At 39.7% G+C, this 15,994-nt stretch overlaps 1 protein-coding gene across 1 annotated transcript; it reads left to right on the forward strand.

The window, feature by feature from the left end:
• Positions 1 to 1,358: 1,358 nt before the first annotated feature.
• Positions 1,359 to 8,800, forward strand: OXSM (3-oxoacyl-ACP synthase, mitochondrial). The gene is made up of 3 exons (XM_035556518.2): positions 1,359 to 1,407; positions 3,342 to 4,359; positions 7,079 to 8,800. Exons 2-3 carry the CDS (start codon positions 3,377 to 3,379, stop codon positions 7,479 to 7,481), a joined length of 1,386 nt encoding a protein of 461 aa, XP_035412411.1. The 5' UTR covers positions 1,359 to 1,407; positions 3,342 to 3,376; the 3' UTR covers positions 7,482 to 8,800.
• The last annotated feature ends 7,194 nt before the right edge of the window (positions 8,801 to 15,994 follow it).

The raw sequence follows: 15,994 nt of genomic DNA on the forward strand, positions 1-15,994 counted from the left end.
GGCACGGGACCGTTACTTTTGTCTGCCCTCTCAAATTTAAAGACGTGTTGCTACGCTTCTAAGATACGTACGCGATCAATTCAAGTATAGCATCTGCAAATCGTGGATTGTGGAAGTGCTTAAAGCAAAGTCATGGAAAAAAAAATAGAAAATCAAGTGCCAACCTCCAACAAATCGCTGAACAACCTGTGTTCCCAAATGGAAGCTTAGTATAGACTCCTGATTTTTCAAAAATACTACAGAAGCATTTTTTTTTCTTTATTAAATAGCACTTTCTCCTTCCATTCTTTTTGTCCATTCTTGTCCATTTGTCTCCTTCCATTCTTTTTCTTTTTTTTCCTGCAGTAGGTTCCTCAGGTCTGTGTTGACGTGGCTTTGGCACCCACATTGTGCTCTGCCATGACAGTTCCTCCGTTTCATGTATTTGATGTACGGTGCCACATTTTTTTCATAAGTAAAAACTTATTTTTTCCTACGTGTCATGTCAGGCACAGCTGCAGCTTGGTCACAGTCCAAATCATGCCCTGCTGTTTCAGCATCCAGAAGGAGCAACTAAAGACTTTATTTTCGCATGCATTGCTGCTGTTAGCCTATCTGTACATGTTTTCAAGAGACTCCTATAAAGTCAGTTACCACCTTGCCTTGGTTTACCTCTTACGGCCCTTTTTGATGCCATTTTAGCATCTGTGTGGAGAAACAAACTTTTTTCCAGCTGGGGCTGAGGGGCTTTGTGAAGGGCAGGTATCTGAGAGGTGCATGCAGCAGGAGGGGACTCAAGAGAGGACCTGGGGAACAAAGTGCGGGTTGAAAACCTGCGCCAAGGTGGAGGCAAGGTGGAGGCAAGGTGGAGTGGAAGAATCACAGAATCATTCAGGTTGGAAAAGACCTCCAAAATCACTTGGTCCAACCGACCCCCTACCACCAATGTCACCCACTGAACCATGTCCCTAAGCACCACGTCCAACCTTTCCCTAAACACCCCCAGGGACAGTGACTCCACCACCTCCCTGGGCAACCCGTCCCAATGCCTGACTGCTCTTTCTGAGAAGAAATGTCTCCTCATTGCCAACCTGAACCTCCCCTGGTGCAACTTGAGGCCATTCCCTCTAGTCCTATCACTGGTTATCTGTGAGAAGAGGCCGACCCCCAGCTCCCCACACCTTCCTTTCAGGGAGTTGTAGAGAGCAATAAGGCCTCCCCTGAGCCTCCTCTTCTCCAGACTAAACGGCCCCAGCTCCCTCAGCCGCTCCTCACAAGACTTGTGCTTCAGGCCCTCCACCACCACCTCCGCGCCACCCCCCCCCCTCCCCCGAGTGGTACCGCCCGGCGCCTGGGGGGCGGGAGGACGAGGCGGGACCAACCACTGCGGGGAGGCGGCGGGGGGGGGACGGAGCGCGTCCGGCGGAGGTAGGGGCGGCAGGCCGGGAGGCGGGGGCGGGAGAGGCTGCCCCTTGCGGCGCTGCCAGGGGAGGTCGGAGGGGGCCCGAGGAGGGCCCAGTGTTGCCCATAGCCCGCGGGCTTTGTGCATGGCCGCAGATGATTTGGCGTGGCTGGGGTCAAATCAGTCGTTCTTAATATGTTACACTGTCTGACTGCCTCCTGTTAGCAGCTGTAGGCGGCTGTGCGACGTGCGCCCCTTTAGTGACTCCTCCAACTATCTGTCCGCTCTTTTTACACAATCCAGGCTAACTGCCTAAATGTAATTAAAACCGACTGATTTGGACCATGATTTAAAGCAGGCTCTTTCAAAAACCCCGTGTACTTTTGTAACCGCTAATTTTAGCTTTTTACTTGCTAATAGTGCTGCTATGCACATTTGCTGCCATAGAGAAACGCAGATCCTAGCTTCTCAACAGAAGCGCACGAGTCCTGTGACAGCACGTGTTTCCAATCCAGCTCTTTGTATTTTACCAAATATTTGGGGATGCTGTGTTGCCCCTTTGATGAGGCAAAAAACACGTGGCTGTTGCCAAAAAAACAGTCAAAAACTTCTGACTGTTGAGCCTGTTGCTGTTTAAATAGTGTTTTGGCTGAAGACAAACCTTAGTAATTATTTTTACAAGGGTCCAGTCACCCCTGGTGGAGGCAGGGATGAGAAGAGCTCTGAAACAGGGAAACAGGGAAACTTACCCTCCTGTGTGTGTGTTTAACTTCTTGCTTTTTTAAGCATAGTGACTCTCCCAGCTGCAGAAGACTGTAAGAAAAATAAAAGTTAATTTCTCCCTCATCAAGATGGGCTGACAAATGCCTACCGATTTAAAATTCACATCAGCAGCAAATTCAGACCTATTGAAGCCTGTAATTGTAGATGTGCACAGAGCTGTACTGTAGCCTCCCTCCTGCTCCCATGTGCCAGATGCATGTAATCAGACCAGTTCCTGATCTAGCTAGGGCCAGACAAGGCACGAGAGACCGGGGCTGTGGCACAGCACTACAGCTTTACTGCTTGGTGTGCTCCTCTCGCCAGAGATGTCCTGCCTGAAGTACTTCTGCTGTCACTTGACATATTTCATGATATGTGAAGTCTCATGGTGTTATGTTCAAGGGAGCTGGGAAACCTACAGGCTGTATGCTTCATGGCTGCTGGCCAACAATCAAATAGTTCAAAGCCAGATCTCAGAGTAACATGTAAGTGCTAGACATGTTATTGGAAAAACTGTTCTGTCAGGAGAGTGTTTAGTACATCATTTATTTTTATAGTTGTTTTTTCTTCTCTTTGATCATAAACATCACAATATAGAAATGTTAGCCTGCGCATAAGTGAAAAAAGATTGCAATCCAAAATGCTTTTTTTTCAATTTGCAGCTCTTTCAAGGTGCTGTTGTGATACATCTTGTTCAAACACTTGAGGTACTGTCCCCACCCATCAGAATTGACCGACTAAATGCCCCAAGGCTGATGAAGCATAGGTGGAGATAGGAAGGTGAGGACACTTCCCCAAGAGACTTAGCTGCACTAGTGGCAGCACCAGGAAGGGACTCTTGACTCCTGTTACCTAGCTTTCTAGAGCATCCTGCCTGGTTAAGATGATGGCATCCTTAACATGATAGGGCTAGACATACACTTGCAGTTCTCCATCAGAAGAATGAAGATCTTTATGTTCATTGTTGATATCTCCAGTCAGCTGGGAGTTAAAGTCCTAGGGGGAGTTAATAGTGACTGCTTTACATCCCCCAGTGGTAACACATACTATTCCTGATGACAGACACAGAAACAGCATCCCTTTCTGCAGTGCTGAAAATAGTATTTCATGTAAAAAGCAGGTTGCTAACTTGGCAAACTTGGAATGTTTTTCACATTGGCTGCTTTATTGTTGTTTTTGTGTCTTTTTGCCCCCCCAGTTACAGGAATGTGCATGAATTGATTGATTTCCACCATGTTCTCGCAGTGTTCCCAGGATCTCTTAAAGATTGCAAATCTTCATCTCCGCGGTCTGAATTTTAATCTGCATTTAAGAAACCACAGGAGAGCTTTCAGCAAGTCACTGCCTGCTTGTCGAAGGAAAGTAGTTGTTACAGGTATCGGCTTAGTGTCTCCTCTCGGTGTGGGGACTCAGCTTGTGTGGAAGCGCCTTCTCCAAGGAGACAGTGGGATCACATCACTAGATGGGGAAGAATATGCAGGCATTCCGTGTAGAGTGGCTGCCTGTGTGCCACGGGGAGACGAGGAGGGTCAGTTCAAAGAAGAGAGCTTTGTATCGAAGTCAGAGGTCAAATCCATGAGTTCTGCTACTGTCATGGCCATTGGTGCAGCAGAGCTAGCAATAAAGGACGCTGGCTGGTCTCCGCAGTCTGAACAGGACCGCTTAACAGCTGGTGTGGCAATTGGAATGGGAATGGTTCCACTGGAGGAGATTTCTGATACAGCTTCTTTATTTAAAACAAAGGGTTATAACAAGGTCAGCCCGTTCTTTGTCCCAAAGATTTTAGTCAATATGGCAGCAGGTCAGATCAGCATTAAATACCAGCTGAAAGGGCCGAATCACGCTGTGTCAACTGCTTGTACCACTGGTGCGCATGCTGTTGGAGACTCCTCTCGATTTATTGCCTCTGGTGATGCTGATGTCATGTTGGCTGGAGGGACTGAGGCTTGCATTAGTCCTTTGTCCTTGGCTGGATTTGCAAGAGCTCGGGCCCTCAGCACTAGTTTTAACTCAAGCCCTAAAATGGCATGTCGGCCATTTGATTCACAGAGAGAAGGGTTTGTAATGGGAGAGGGTGCTGCTGTGCTGGTCTTGGAAGAGTATGAACACGCTGTGCAAAGAGGTGCTAGGATCTATGCAGAAGTTCTGGGTTATGGACTGTCGGGCGATGCTTGCCACATAACAGCACCTAATCCAGAGGGAGATGGTGCGTTCAGGTAAGAACTATATGTTGATTACTGTGGCTACTTTTTATGTTAATTATAATGGGCACCTATGTTTCTGTTACTTTATACTTTTCCTGGAGAAATGCTATTCAGTCTTGAATTAGTATTCCAAAAACCAAGAAACTAATCTGAAACTAATCTGAAAAACAAAAGAGCTCCTGGTAAGGTCTTGCCCCAGTTTTCCTTTGCTTTTAGTAATGGTCTGAAGGGCAGTTTTTGCTAGAATCAGCCTTTTTGGATAGAGTTATGAAAACCTCCTCTATGTGAAAATATTTTATGTTTGGTGCCCATAGCTGTTCATAGAAATGAGTCTTGTTTAAGGTTGTTGTGGTATGACAACCTTTTGAGGTACTCCCTCACCCTTTGTCACAGAGAGACCCCACTGCAAAAGCAGGTCCTGTCATTTGTTGTATTACGGAAGGGGAATGGCATTCCTCAAGAAACGCCAAGTGATAAGTGCACTTGGAGAATCTAGGTTATTAAAATAATTACCGTAAATGTCATGAGCATTAATTGTGACTATTGTCGTTCAGAAAAGATTTTGGCGTTTTGTAAAGAATGTGTTTAGACCATACGTCTCTGCTGCAATCACATTTAAATACTTCGCCGTGATGCAGCTATCTGTTGGTGGACGAGTATAGCAGAAATACACTTTAGTACACTTTGGTAAGGTGGTAAAGCTTCATCGTTGTTAATCTCATTAAAGAAGTTCACAAGTAGATGGTATTCATCTAATCTTTATCCCTGAACTAATTACCAGTTAAGTTAGATGTGTATGTACTGTTTGTGAGCTTTGTATGGGCCAAATGCTATTGCAGATACAGGAATCTCTACTAGTTTGCATTACCATGAATGTATGTGAATATTTAATAACAAAATTCAATATATCACTGTGCAAATGGTTCAAATTTCTACATGTTCCCCTAAAGGTATGTTTCCATCTGTATTGAATTAATAGATTTTTCAAGAAGTGTAATATACCAAATCTCCCTCAGAGCTATTTGATTCATAGTTGATTGGTCTACAGACTTAGGTGGGAGTATTCAGGAGTGTCTTACTGAGATTTTCAGACTTTCGTTTACCCTTGAGATGATACAGCAATATCTTGTAACAGACTTTTTGTATATTTTATGATTGCAATAGCATATAAATTGAATTCACAATGGGAAGTAGCTGAAAGTTAATCTTGCTATCTCCAGAATGTAGAGCCTTTCCACACTTGGGAAGAGATAATACATTTTAATGCAATTTTCATACCAATATTTGGTTACTGTAGTGGCGTGTGAATTAAATATGAAATGTATATGCTTCTCTTACTTTTCTGTAGGATTTTTATTTGCCACATCAAAAAATTTCAGGGAGATGTATTTTTCTGTCATCTTCTAAGAACTACTTCAGTTACAGACTAACACACATGTTGGAATGAACCTGCAGGAAAGGAGACTCAGAAGTGTGCATATAAAGTGTGTTCTACACAATAATCCGTTAACTCCTTAAGTAATTATGTTCCTCGCAGCTGATGTATTAAACTAAATTAATGTATCTGCTTCCCTCACTGTTTATCAATAATCTTTTTTGTGTCAATGTTGGCTTACTCTGTATTGACGGTGAGAATCACTGGACTACAGCCTAAGCTAAGCTGGGTGCTTCTGAGAATAGAAGGCTCTAATGGAGACATTTCAATTTGTCCAGCAGCCTGTGCTATCCTCTTTTCTTGAGCTTCATTTTTTTTTAACTTAGTTTTCATAAATTTCAAAAGAGACAGTGGTCTTTTGTCCAGAGATGCTTATTTAAAATGTGTGTGCAAGGAAGGGCATGTGACTCATCTCCTTTCTGTGGGAAAGCTGAGAAGAAACACAGTGTGGAGTGTATATGGAGCTGTATCTCTCTGTGGTTTTCAAAACATTATTTATAGAGGCAGTCATAGGCCACGGGTCATTAGAAGTCAGAATGAGAGATATGGTGTCAGAGTGGAACAGCGTGACTTTCAGTAAATATTTTAATGCGCAGGAATTTGGCTATCTCCTTGCTGCTCAAGGGAAGGGAAGAAGATATCTCCCAACCTCTAAAAACATGCAAAAGAAACTCACAACAACTTCAGAATTTTTCCTTCATCTCCAAATATTTTATTTGGATAGAGCAATTTTTCTTATTTTGTAATACTGTAAATATAAAGGTAAATAAAATGTAAAGACTAGGGAATCTTCCTTTCCCTTACAATGCCAAGGGGATTTCCTGCAGCATTGTACTGAATGTTACATTGATGTCAGCTACACTAGAGAAACTTCACTGAAGCGAACTTAGGTTTATTGTAATCATTTCAGGTACTTATTTCTCTCTCAAATGTTTTCAAATTTTGCATTTAAAAGAGTCTTTCATATATGAATATCATCCGTAGAGATAGCTTGTTATATCTTTTTAGTTGCAACTTGTGTTTTTCTCAACGGTGGAATTTAATCAGCAAATTTATAGCAGCAAGCCTGATTTTGTAGTGGACCTTACCACTGCTGTATTTCTAGGGTGGCTAAATGTGGATGTTAGTTTAGGTAAATGAACCCATCTCTTGACGTTTACATTTCTAGTAAAGTATGTTGTGCAGATTTTTGCATTTGGTAAACGTTTTCAAACACTGTAGTTTTGCTTTTGGTTTGTACACGTGACAAAAATATAATGGGAAATGCAGCATTCTGTCTTTTCTTTTTTTCCTTAGGTGTATGTCTGCAGCAATAAAAGATTCTGGAATCAAGCCTGAAGATGTAACGTACGTCAATGCACATGCAACTTCTACACCTCTGGGAGATGCTGCTGAGAATCAAGCGATCAAGAGACTTTTTAAAGATCACTCACGTAACATTGCAGTTTCTTCAACAAAGGGAGCAACAGGACATCTTTTGGGGGCTGCAGGAGCTATTGAAGCAGCTTTTACTGCACTGTCCTGTTACCATGGAATTTTGCCACCTACTTTAAACTTAAAACAAACAGAGCCGGGATTTGATCTCAATTATGTTCCATTAACAGCTCAGGAGTGGAAAACTGCAAAGCGGCGTATTGCACTCACAAATTCATTTGGCTTTGGTGGTACCAATGCAACTTTGTGCTTTGCAAGTGTTTAACTTGCGCTGTGCATGTTATGAAAAATGGCACTCAGTCATTTTCTGTACTGCCATCCTTGGTGTATTCGGTAATCTTTTCTCAGCTTGGAGACTTGATACGTAAGAACTTTACTCACCCCAACACTTACATCAGTAATTTTTTTAGGAAGATGGAATTTCTTTTACTCATTTTAATAAAAATAAATACAAGAACTATTCTATATGTGGTAAAGAAGTTTTTATTCATCACTAGAAGGGGAGACTTGTAGCAACTAATCTGAATAGCACTATTTTGTGAGAAGAGGGTCAAGGTGATGACAAATTTCAATGACATGATGCATTTATGACTACTGTATCTCTTGTCTCTGTCATTTTTTGGGCCAAATGATTAACTTCTTTTGAACTCTGACTTGCTTATAAAATTAAATGCAGATATGAAATTTCAAATGTGGATTTTCTTTACTTCATTTTCCTCCTTTTGTTTATCTAAATTCATTTCCTATGATGTTCTTTTCAGCAGTCAAGATGGAGTACCATCTGGCTGTGCATATGGATATTAGTTTTATGTAGTGAAAAGAGAAAGTGGACGTTCATGCATTTGGTAGGCTCTTATATCTCATCTCCTAAACTATCAGCTGCTGTAGTGAGGCAGGTAGTGCTCTTTTTTTGGCATTCTGCCTGCAGCACTGCTCAGCATGCACTGGTAGTCTGTGTTAGACACTGGAGTGGGAGGTACTGCCTCTCATAATCAGAGAGTGCTGCTAATCCGCAGTATTCTGCTTTTGATATTGGCAGGAGTTCTGATGATGGTGTGATCTCAAAATCCCTTTCAGGCAAAAGATACCCTGAGTATCAGTGTAGGTTGGTGGGGTTTTCTCCCATTTTGGCTGGCAAAAAGCCTTACAGAGTACCCATTGTATGCCCACTATAATTAAGCTCTAGATTGCCAACATCTCATCTAAAGCATGAGTTTAATTGTGTCCTCTGCTTTTATTTTAATGTACCATTACAATTTAATTTAGACTTGTCTGGTATCTGAGTCTGATGGTTTAGTTTTGAATAAAAGAAGTTGTGAATGCACAAAAGCAGTAATGCCAGTTGTCCTTGAAAAAGAAGATGAAAGCTTTTGGTCTTCCAGCTCCTTGTTCAGTTTCCAACAGGTCGAGGAAATCAACTCGGTGCTTATACCAGTCTTGATGTGTATGGAGGAGAAAAAATGGTACAAGGATATCAAAGTCATCGGAATATGGGTTATGTAGTGGAGTTTGTTAGTTGAGCTAGACAGAAAAATTCTCACTGATATTCCTTAGCCAGCTCATTTCTTGGTAGCTAAAAATATAGATTCTAAAGAAAGGTATTTTGACACTTTTTAAATTATGCAGAATCCAAGCTATCAACAACTCATTTCTAAGATTGTTAGTCCCTGTAATAGTTGAAATATATGTACAACTAAGGCAGAACCTACTGTGACTCAACCTGATAGAGTGATCATTTAGAAAATAAATAAAAAAGGCACTACTGAAAGTATGAGGCGTGTGGATGTGATGATTAAGAGTGCTCAAATAAAGAAGTTATACTGAAAGTTTTGCAATTGTATTACAATTTACTCAATATTAGCAACCCATTGATCAATCTGTATTTTTACTTAATTAGAATAGATTTTTCATGGGCATTTGTCACAGAAATTACTCTGAAACATTTATGAAAGAGGGATGTTGGCTAACAAGTTAGGACTGTACAGTTGTGACTTGGTGACTTACTGCATGATGGTACAAGGTTTATGACTGAGCTCCCCTTCGTTACTTGTTTCATTTGTAATTCTTTTTCACCATCATTTTTCATCATAAGTCATTGCAAATGTTGTAGACTTGCACACATTCTTCTACACAGATGACATTCAGGAAACAATAATACAGGGGTGACAGGATTTCTGACAGTGGATCACATAACACGAATGGGAACTTGGAGGTTTGACGAAGTGCACAGTTGTAGGTGGCTCTCCAGTGGCTCTACTGTGAGCACTTTGGTCCAGTTAAAAAGTTTCTTGTTAACTTTATTCATTTCCATATGTTGTGTTACTTCATTAGTGATGATGAGGAACAATAACAATGAAGTATAGAATCATAGAATCATATCATAGAATGCCTTGGGTTGGAAGAGACCTTGAAGATCACCCAGTTCCAACCCCCCAGCCATGGGCAGGGACACCTCCCACCACACCAGGTTGCCCAAAGCCCCATCCAGCCTCACAAGGGCAGAGCAGAGGGGGACAATCCCCTCCCTTGACCTGCTGGCCACTCCTCTGTTGATGCAGCCCAGGATGCAGTTGGCCTTCTGGGCGGCAAACGCACACTGCTGGCTCATGTCAAGATTTTCGTCCACCAGAACCCCGCAATCCTTCTCTGCAGGGCTGCTTTCAGTGAGTTCTTCCAGTCTGTACTTGTGTCTGGGATTGCCCTGACCCAGGTGCAGCACCTTGCATGTGGACTTGTTGAACCTCATTCAGGTCACATTAGCCCACTTACCTGGCTTGTATACATGGACTATATGTCTTCCATGTGGCATGGAGATAGAATTAGTAGATGATAACCATTTTTATTTTGAAATTTTATACAAGACTAGTGAGGTAGATATTCAAATATGGGTTTAGCAATACTTACACGGAAAGGAAAAGACTCCTGAAACCCACGGTTGTTCATCCAAAATGGAAAAATAAAGCTGGCCAAATTTGGAAAAACAAGGAATCTTTTAGGAAAAAAAAAAAAAAGAAGAAGAAAGAAAAAAGCTCACAAAAGTGTACACAATGAACAAATCTGAAGAATGAGAGCAAGAAAATGAAATTAGACTTGAAACTGATATATTGATGGGGGTTTTGGTTATGAAATTAGACTTCAAACTGATATATTGATGGGGTTTTGGTTATCTCTTGCAAAGAAAAAGTAAAGGAATTTGGTTGTAGCACCAGTATATGTCTTAGCCAAGTCAAACCTTGATGGCACAGATACAAAACATCCCTAAGGGTGTTATAGTTTATAAAAACAGGTTTTATTTTTGCAGATGTTAGCCTTTGACCCATGCAAGTAGAGACAGATTGGCTCGCTGAATTTAAAGTAAATGACATATAAAGCAGCCATATCATAAGTAAAATTCATTCTGGAAAGAGACTGCTAATGGGCTATCAGGAGGCTTAGCAGTACTCTAAAACCTCATTATTTATATAAACGGTCAGGATGATGATATGAAATAGCATAATTTTTACATTTGCTGTCTTTACTGGGTAGAAAGAGAGAATGATGAGAAAAAATGCAGTCAGAGAATGATTAAGACTCTTTCAGAAGCTGAGCTAGTACGGAACAATGCAGTCCAAAACAGATTAATGTAAAATAAGCCTGCAAGTGAAATAGCTTCTTACCAGAGGGAAAATGTGAAAGCATATTACCAAGACAGAGTTTGGGAATTTGCTGTGGGGAAAAAATATCTGCAAACCTCTTAGCCTGTGGTAATTAATAGTAGTAGTACAATAAATGAGAATCTGGATTGCATGGAATATAAAAGGCAGAATATAAAATTCAACATTACTTTCTGCAAATTACATGCAAAATGAATTAATTTAAGGAATCAGCCTCTAAGAGCAAGCTAGCAATAGGACTGTGAATTTGGAGGAAATCATGCAGTGAGTTTGTTCTGGAGATAATATTTTTTCAGGTAGTTGTAAGCAGGGGTGGAATTTGGGAAGACTAGATATTGCTGTGTTACTGTGGACCAGAAGTACAGTCTAGCAAAACTCTCCCAACCTTATTACATAGCTACAGACCTGTAATTAATATTGTGACAGAGAGAAATGCTTCCCTTTCCCTTAGCTAGCAGAGATCATGGCCTCAGGAGTGTTGGATGCAGACGTTTGTGTACCAACCACAAAAAGACAGATTGTACCATCACACAGAAAAATAAAACAGAAACTGAAATGACTGAAAAGATCTTTCACCCCACTTTATCTCATTGCAATTTGATTTTCGGCTGCAGGTAACCTTTAAACCATGAAAGCTTTGTGGGGGTAGCTATCTTAGATAGTATGATCATGGATAATTTTAAGAGGCATAGATGTAGTTGTAAACAGTGTGCCCTGTAGGAATCAAGATTTATTATAAAAAAAAAAAAAAAAGAAAAAGAAAAAAAAAAAGGCCCCAAAGTGGAACCCTGTCTGTTTGAATGTTGTTTGTTCAGGCTACATTTTTATGTACTTGTTTGGAGTCATCTCTTTTTTCACATACCCCACTGAGCTGATCAGGGACTACTTACTGCTAATTACTGCTTTATTATGATAGCTGTGCACATAAAAGGAAATGGATCTCTCCCTGTTGCTGAACTATGAAACAGGCAAATTGAATAACATAATAAAACAGAATGCTTTCTGTTAAAACATACCCTTCGTCTTAATAATCAGGAGGCATAATGGTCCAGAGTTTTGATTCAAAAGGCTCAATGTTTAGCCTCATCAGCTTGGTGTTACTTATAGTTTGATAAGCAAAGCCTGGAAATGTCAGTACTGTCCTTGCAATGACACCAGGCAGCTCCCTCAGCACTTGCCAGTGCATCCCATGAGGGCCTGTGGACTAGTGTCTATCCAATTCATGTAAATGTTCTCTAACTTGATCCTCCTTCACTGAGGAGGAGTCTGTCTCACCCTGGACCTTCCCACATATTTCGGAAGGGTTGCTGAAGGCTGGTCTGACCAGTAAAGGATGAGGCAAAGAAGGTATTCACTATCCAGGCCTCCTTCTTGTCCTCTGTGACCAGGTTCCCTGCCCTATTCAGCAGCAGGCCCATACTTCCTCTCCCATCTTCCTGTTGTTTTCTTGTAGAAAGCTTTCTTGTTGCCCTTCACATCCCTTACCAAGTTCAACTCCAAGCGGGCTTTGGCTTTCCTAACCCTATCCTGAACACTTAGGCAGTGTTTTTATATTCCTTCCAGGTCACTTGTCTCTGCTTCCACCTCTTCTGCACTTCTTTTTTATGTTTCTCCTTGTTCAACCATGCAGGCCTCCGGTCATCTTTGCTCAACTTCCTGCTCTTTGGGATGGGCTGATCTCCAGCTTGAAGGAGGCAATCTTTGAAAACCAACTAGCACTCCTGGACCTCTCTTCGCTGTTAGTCTCCCATGGAGTTCTTCCAAGCAGATTCCTAAACAAACCAAACTCTTCTCCTGAAGGCCATGATCCTGTTTTTGCTTTTTTCCGTCCTCCCAGGCTCCTGAACTCCATCAACTCAGATGGTGGACTAGGACTCAGATCAAAGATCTCCATTCAAAATTTTATGTAATCCGCATTCTTTTGGGTAACTTCATCAAAACAGGCCAAACACCTCATTTTGTAATTGAGATTGGGCATGCCCATGTACTCTGCAGATGACATTCATATGCTAAATTTGTATTCTACATTATGCATTCATAATATAGCTGTCCTGATACATAAAGACATACTATGGATATGGGGTAAGGACTGTAAATGAGAAAATACTGTGAACAAGTATTTATTATTTGAGAATATCTGAGAATGCGAAAAAGTAGGCAGATTCTGGATGGAGTACTTCCAGTCTTTAATTTTTTTTATCATTAGTGAAAGGAAACCTAAATCAGTAGATTTAGAGGTGTTAACTTCAAATCGAGTGGTTCATTTTCTTTCATTTGTCTACGGAAACAAGTACCTGTTAGTAAATCTACCATACTGATATTGGAGCTTTTCAAGCATGACCTTGAAAATCTCATAATTTTTAGCAACCCAACTGCTGTTAAAAGAAACATCTGTTGGAATATACGTATCTCCTCAATTGAAAACTGCAAAATGTGATCCCTAACCGCTACTGATAACCACATCAGGTTTCTATGTTGAAAGTAATTGTTGCTCCAGATCTGAATATTGTTGGCAGAAGAGGCATTTTACTGTTTTTGAGCATTGTATGGAACATTTCTATCTTGGACAGTTTCTGAGGAAAGGCTTTCACACTGTATGATTTGATCTTTCAGCAGTATATATTTGCCATATTCTGAGGTGGAAAATATGTTACTGTACCACAGAATGAAAAGATATATACTGAATTGCTAAGTTTTTCTTTTCTTTTTTCTTTTCTTTTCTTTTCTTTTCTTTTCTTTTCTTTTCTTTTCTTTTCTTTTCTTTTCTTTTCTTTCCTTTCCTTTCCTTTCCTTTCCTTTCCTTTCCTTTCCTTTCCTTTCCTTTCCTTTCCTTTCCTTTCCTTTCCTTTCCTTTCCTTTCCTTTCCTTTCCTTTTCTTTTCTTTTCTTTTCTTTTCTTTTTTCTTTTCTTTTCTTTTCTTTTCTTTTCTTTTCTTTTCTTTTCTTTTCTTTTCTTTTCTTTTCTTTTCTTTTCTTTTCTTTTCTTTTCTTTTTTCTTTTTTTCTTTTCTTTTCTCTTTTCTTTCCTTTTTTCTTCTTTTCTTTTCTTTTCTTTTCTTTTCTTTTCTTTTCTTTTCTTTTCTTTTCTTTTCTTTTCTTTTCTTTTCTTTTCCTTTCCTTTCCTTTCCTTTCCTTTCCTTTCCTTTCCTTTCCTTTCCTTTCCTTTCCTTTCCTTTCCTTTCCTTTCCTTTCCTTTCCTTTCCTTTCCTTTCCTTTCCTTTTTTCTTTGTATAGATGTTACATTACTACTGGATTTTACTACTTGAAAAAGAAAAAAAAAACCTTTTGAATAAAAAAAGAAAAAAAATTGAATGTGTATTACCTTGCCTTGTAAAAGCCCAGATGTCTAAGAGTAGCCAAACACTATGTTTTCAAATGCTGTTGGTATAGTGGAGAATACTGCGGAATGGAAATAATGAGTACTTTTAAGGGCATGTAGGTGTCCTTATTTACAAGACAATAGAAAATCCTAATTGCACTGGAGTGTCTTTGTTTAATGGCCTGTGAAAATATACCACTCCAACTTCTTCAGTAGCAGCAAATATGGACTAAGGTTCTTGCACTATACTTGCAGGAGCTAGATTACATCATTTTTCTACCACAGGCTTTCTTTGTGTCTTTAGTTAAGTTACCAAGGGCCATGTCCTTAAATATATACTTATAAATATTCTTACCTTCCTTTGTTTTCAACATATAAATTAAATTTCACCTGAAACAAAGGGATGTTTTATTCTTAAGTACCTTAGTGAGTTTCAGCAAATCTTCCAGGGCTTCTGTTCATCATCTGGACACAATCAAATCTCCCCACCTCTTATGATGTTGGGAAACTAACTAGTTATCTAGAGTAACTAAGTTTGATTCTCTAATAGTATTGGCCCAAACTCACTAGCTAGCTTTCACAAAATAGGCAATCAAAACTGGAATTAGCATTTTCCACAGCTAAGATCATAGCAAAAACATTCTGTATTTCTGTATATTTCTATCAAGATCATAGGCTCTTCAGTTTAATTAGCATAGATTGCCTCAACTAAGATTAGAAATAATTCTATATGTACCACATTTTAGAAACAAACCTTTACTTGACATTTTTTTTGGAGAAGACAGGCTCCCATTTGATTTCTAAAGCTAGCATCAGTGACAGAAAAACAATAGGATGAAGGCAGTTTTATAAACTAAACAAAATGTATAATAGTTTCTGCTTTGGCAGTAGACACCACTCCAACTTTTGTAACAACGATGATTAATTTTAACTTGGTAGAAAAACAATTTTCTACTCGGAGTTATTGAACTGTAAAGAAATATGCCAGTACCAATTGCTTCTAGTCAGTACCTCTGTGCAGGAGGCACAATAATTTCAGTATGACAGCTAATATACAGGAATACCAAACTGGTAGTATATAAGGTTATTGTCAGACAAGGTCTCTGGCAAAATATGTTAATAGGAGTGAAGTCAAACAAAATAGTAATAAGAAGGATTGAAAAAAGACATATTCATAGGGAGCAAAAGAAATGTAAAATAGGAACTATAATTAAAAAGGAGAAGGATATTTTTTAACATGGGTCTTGTAGTTTTCCTAAAGTGCTGTAAAGCAGATCAGATGTTAAATAGCTGGACATCCATATGTTAGCTGCTACCATTTTGTAGTTTCCTTTTTTTTTTTGGATCATCATCAGGCTCTTACTGCTGTGTTATTGTTATGAGCAGTGATTATTTGCTGTTTCATGCTAATGGACTGTTTCTTGGAGTTCAGAATGCCATCAGAAATGCCCTGGGCTGAAGAAAGTATGTAAAAGTTATCCTGGGAGTTAATTTAAGAGATAATTCTCATAATGTTATGAGTTTGTTGGAAGAAAGACAAAAGAAAAGCAGATGGGCTATTGACTTTGGTCTTGATATTGAATATTTGTAGAAGATAAGTTCAGAAAGAGTTTCAGAAAAGAATAATTCTATTTATTATTATTATTATTATTATTAAAGAAGCCATTAGCATTTCTGTCTTTTCCTGAGGACTGTTATTTCCAGGAATGATGTCTATTGCCTAGGGAGCTTACATGGAACTTGGCATCATCTAGCTGTATTTAATGTAAAAGTTTTTGAATGTTGTCTTGAATCATCTAAGAATTCTC

Source organism: Cygnus atratus, chromosome 2, assembly GCF_013377495.2.
Source record: "Cygnus atratus isolate AKBS03 ecotype Queensland, Australia chromosome 2, CAtr_DNAZoo_HiC_assembly, whole genome shotgun sequence".
Taxonomy (NCBI): Eukaryota; Metazoa; Chordata; class Aves; order Anseriformes; family Anatidae; genus Cygnus; species Cygnus atratus.